The sequence below is a fragment of the Hoplias malabaricus genome, chromosome 8, assembly GCF_029633855.1.
Source record: "Hoplias malabaricus isolate fHopMal1 chromosome 8, fHopMal1.hap1, whole genome shotgun sequence".
In the NCBI taxonomy this organism is placed as follows: Eukaryota; Metazoa; Chordata; class Actinopteri; order Characiformes; family Erythrinidae; genus Hoplias; species Hoplias malabaricus.
In genome coordinates, this window is record NC_089807.1 from 15,137,772 (window position 1) to 15,140,956 (window position 3,185).

The window sequence follows — 3,185 nt, forward strand, 5'->3', positions numbered from 1 at the left end:
GGTCTTTAACCCCCGCCACAGTGGTCTTTGCCGTTTGAGTTTTTTGTTTTTACTTCTTTTCCTGCTCTTCGTCGCTCGCGCTCTGCAGCTGCACCTGCGTCCTCGCGCGCTCCCGCTCTGCTCTAATGAGGGGCGCTTTTACTGAAGCTCATTAAGACGGAGCTGAGGGGTGCGCGCGTTGTGCGTGTCACGTGGGCGACTGAGAGCGCGGCTCTTCGAACCCGCGGAGTTAAAGAGCGCAGCCCTGAACAGCACGAGAACACATCTGGGCAAGCAGCGGTTGTGAGTAGCAGCAGGAGCAGCTGAAAGTGCACACCTTCACACACATCGGCGGGAACAGACAGACTGGGGGGCTCCGGGGGGCTCTCTCGGGTCCAAGATGTTTGAGTATCAGGACACAGCGGCCAAGACCACCGCCGACCACAGAATTTCCTTCTCGATTATTGACATATTGGATCCCAAGAAGTTCACGCGGAAACAGCTGGACGGAGTTTCTAAAGACAGGAGTGTGTCACCTTTTCGTGTTGAATGTGGAGGCGCTGAAGAAGGTGATGCTCCTACAGAAGCTTCATACCGCAGCGAGAAGGATAAGGATCCAGGTAAAGGGACAATTATTAGCACTAATACACACACGTACATTTCATATATATATAAATAATGTATATAATGGTGAGCACTATGGTGACTTGGGTTGGGAGAGAGAGAGAGATACTCTCTTTCAACGTAAAACAATGTGGTATATATTTAAGTGGTCTGTATGTGACCTTCCCCTAATTTCTAAGGCTGGCCGTGCCTTCCTCAGCCACAAAGGCTCGCGGTGTGATTGGCAGTGGGGCAGTAAGGGCAGATAATTGTTTAAATGCTCCCATTGAGGATGCCCGCGCTGGCTTTGATCGATATCCCATTACTGGATGCTGCATATCTCCCCGCAGCACCTTGCAGCTCCAAACTTCAAGCCCCTTCCATGTCTGATCCCAAATATCGCTCGATTAAAACTTCCCTTTAAATAGATGACATTTATCGATTTGCCGACAAATATGAAACTCTATTAGCACGTCACGGGCCCGGCGCCGGAGCTGGAGTTAAGCGGGATTTCTTTCCGCAACATGACATTTGAAGCGATTTGTGATTTATAAATTATTAAGGGATTAGAGCCCAATCCACCCAAGTCCCCCTTCTTAACCCTCGCCTCGTTCCACACACATAACTCTCGATCCATATCTCCCCCCACCTGCTCCTCTCCGCTCGGGCCGCGCTCCACCTTCAGCGAATTAAACCTGGGGGGTGTTAACCTATAGAGAGTGGGTTTAACGCACTCGGACTTCTTAATAAAACTTCCTTTTTCAAAGTGTTGTTTATTGTGTACTGGTAGTGCACGCCTTATTTTCAGCAGTTATACTATCAGTAGAGGGTTTAGGGATAGGTTTATGGTTAGAAATGTAGATTTATTTTATAATTTCTAGAAATTAATATATTCAACTTCAGTTGAATGTAATAAATAATTAATTCAATGTAAAGACAAGGGTTCAATCATCTACACTCAAAGTCTTATCTGTAGAAAATATAAATAAACCTGTATACTGCATTTGTAAGATATTAGGCATCTGCACTCAGTGGAGTCATTAACGCAATATATTTGCAATGACGTTTTGTTTAGTTCATTTTTTTAACAACGTCAGCATTACTGAAAACTGTCTGTAATAATCTCTTCAGACTCTCACTGGACTGTACATCTGCACTGATTTCACTGTGTCTTAGAGATTTAGCACAGCACATCTGTACCATTTTCACTATATCCTAGTGACTTGTCGTCAATTTTAATTAAAGACTTTTCAATGATTCCAGCACATCTGTACTACTGTCAGGACGCTCTGATTACAGCATTTACCCTTTAGCCTTTACTAATGCAGTTTGTATTATTCTCAGGTGTGCACCCAGTGGAAGATCCCCAGGGCTCGTTCTCAACTCACCCCACACACGAAGCTGAGACGTCTCCTGCTCTCAGCAGCATCCAGTCTCGTCTGTGTCCCGGTGAGGAGGTGGAACCTGCTGATGGGGAGAGCATCTCTGTAACGGAGCCATCTCGCTCTCGACGCCGCAGACCCGACCACAGCTGTACCAGACCCCGCCGAGCCAGGACGGCCTTCACCTACGAGCAGCTGGTGGCCCTGGAGAATAAGTTCCGTGCCACACGCTACCTGTCCGTTTGTGAGAGGCTTAACCTGGCACTGTCGCTGAGCCTCACCGAGACACAGGTCAAGATCTGGTTCCAGAACCGCAGAACCAAATGGAAGAAGCAGAACCCAGGGGCCGATGGAACCATGCAGTCCAACAGCGCCACACTTCCAAGCCTCAGCCCCAACACTGGAGCAGGAGCTTGTGGATCCTTACCAGGAGGATTCCGCCCTTTCCCTCCTTTCAGCACAGGAGACGTCCTCTTTCACTCCTCAAGTTCTTTGCCCATGTCATCCACTGGTGGCATCCTGCATCCATTCCTGCCCCCAGGCTACCTGCATCCAACTCTCTTTCCTCCCCATTTATGAACTCATAGAACAAAGGAAAAGTGACATAACAATGGATTATGACTTCAGACTGATGATGTCATAAAGCATTATCAATTGTTATACTTCAAACTGGACCCCAAACTGTTTTCTCACATCACACAATCTGGTACACCTTGAGTCTTCAACACAGTAAACAAACACTTCTAATTTAGGTATTAAATATGTAAAATTATAGGACATAAAATAATATTGTCATGAGTAAATTATTATTTATGAGCCTACATCAGGCTGTGGTATTCTCGCTGAAAATATCATTGGACTCTGTAAGAGCAAGAATTGTCTGCAAATATGTTGTTCCAAGAACACATTTGTAAAGCTGAATACATGATTGTTCATTTCTGTAGTTTATGTGGCAAATATGCAGCTATTTAAAAGGATAATGGACCATCTCATGGGAAAAAAGACAGAAAATGTATTATAATAATAAAAAACAATTGAATTCATTGGCATTAAGTTCTTGATTTCAGCCAGTCATGAGCAGATATAGGACTTGCCAACAGACCTTGCATTCTTTAACAGATATTGTTTGGAGATTAATTCAAGTGGTCTTTATTGTCATTCCTCTATGTAACTGATAAACAATGCATGAGAATGGGGTTCTTCTTGCCCATGATGCAACAC

The 3,185-nt window shown here is 45.1% G+C and overlaps 1 protein-coding gene across 1 annotated transcript; it reads left to right on the plus strand.

Moving 5' to 3' along the window:
- The first annotated feature begins 379 nt into the window (after positions 1-379).
- nkx1.2la (NK1 transcription factor related 2-like,a) lies at positions 380-2,543 on the plus strand. The gene is made up of 2 exons (XM_066680112.1): positions 380-599; positions 1,927-2,543. Exons 1-2 carry the CDS (start codon positions 380-382, stop codon positions 2,541-2,543), a joined length of 837 nt encoding a protein of 278 aa, XP_066536209.1.
- Positions 2,544-3,185: the final 642 nt, after the last annotated feature.

Excerpts from the sequence above, each read along its gene's own strand:
- nkx1.2la (XM_066680112.1), top strand. The coding sequence starts at position 380 with ATGTTTGAGTATCAGGACACAGCGGCCAAGACCACCGCCGACCACAGA. Across the intron at positions 600-1,926 it reads CGAGAAGGATAAGGATCCAG|GTGTGCACCCAGTGGAAGAT; the intron begins GTAAAGGGACAA and ends TATTATTCTCAG.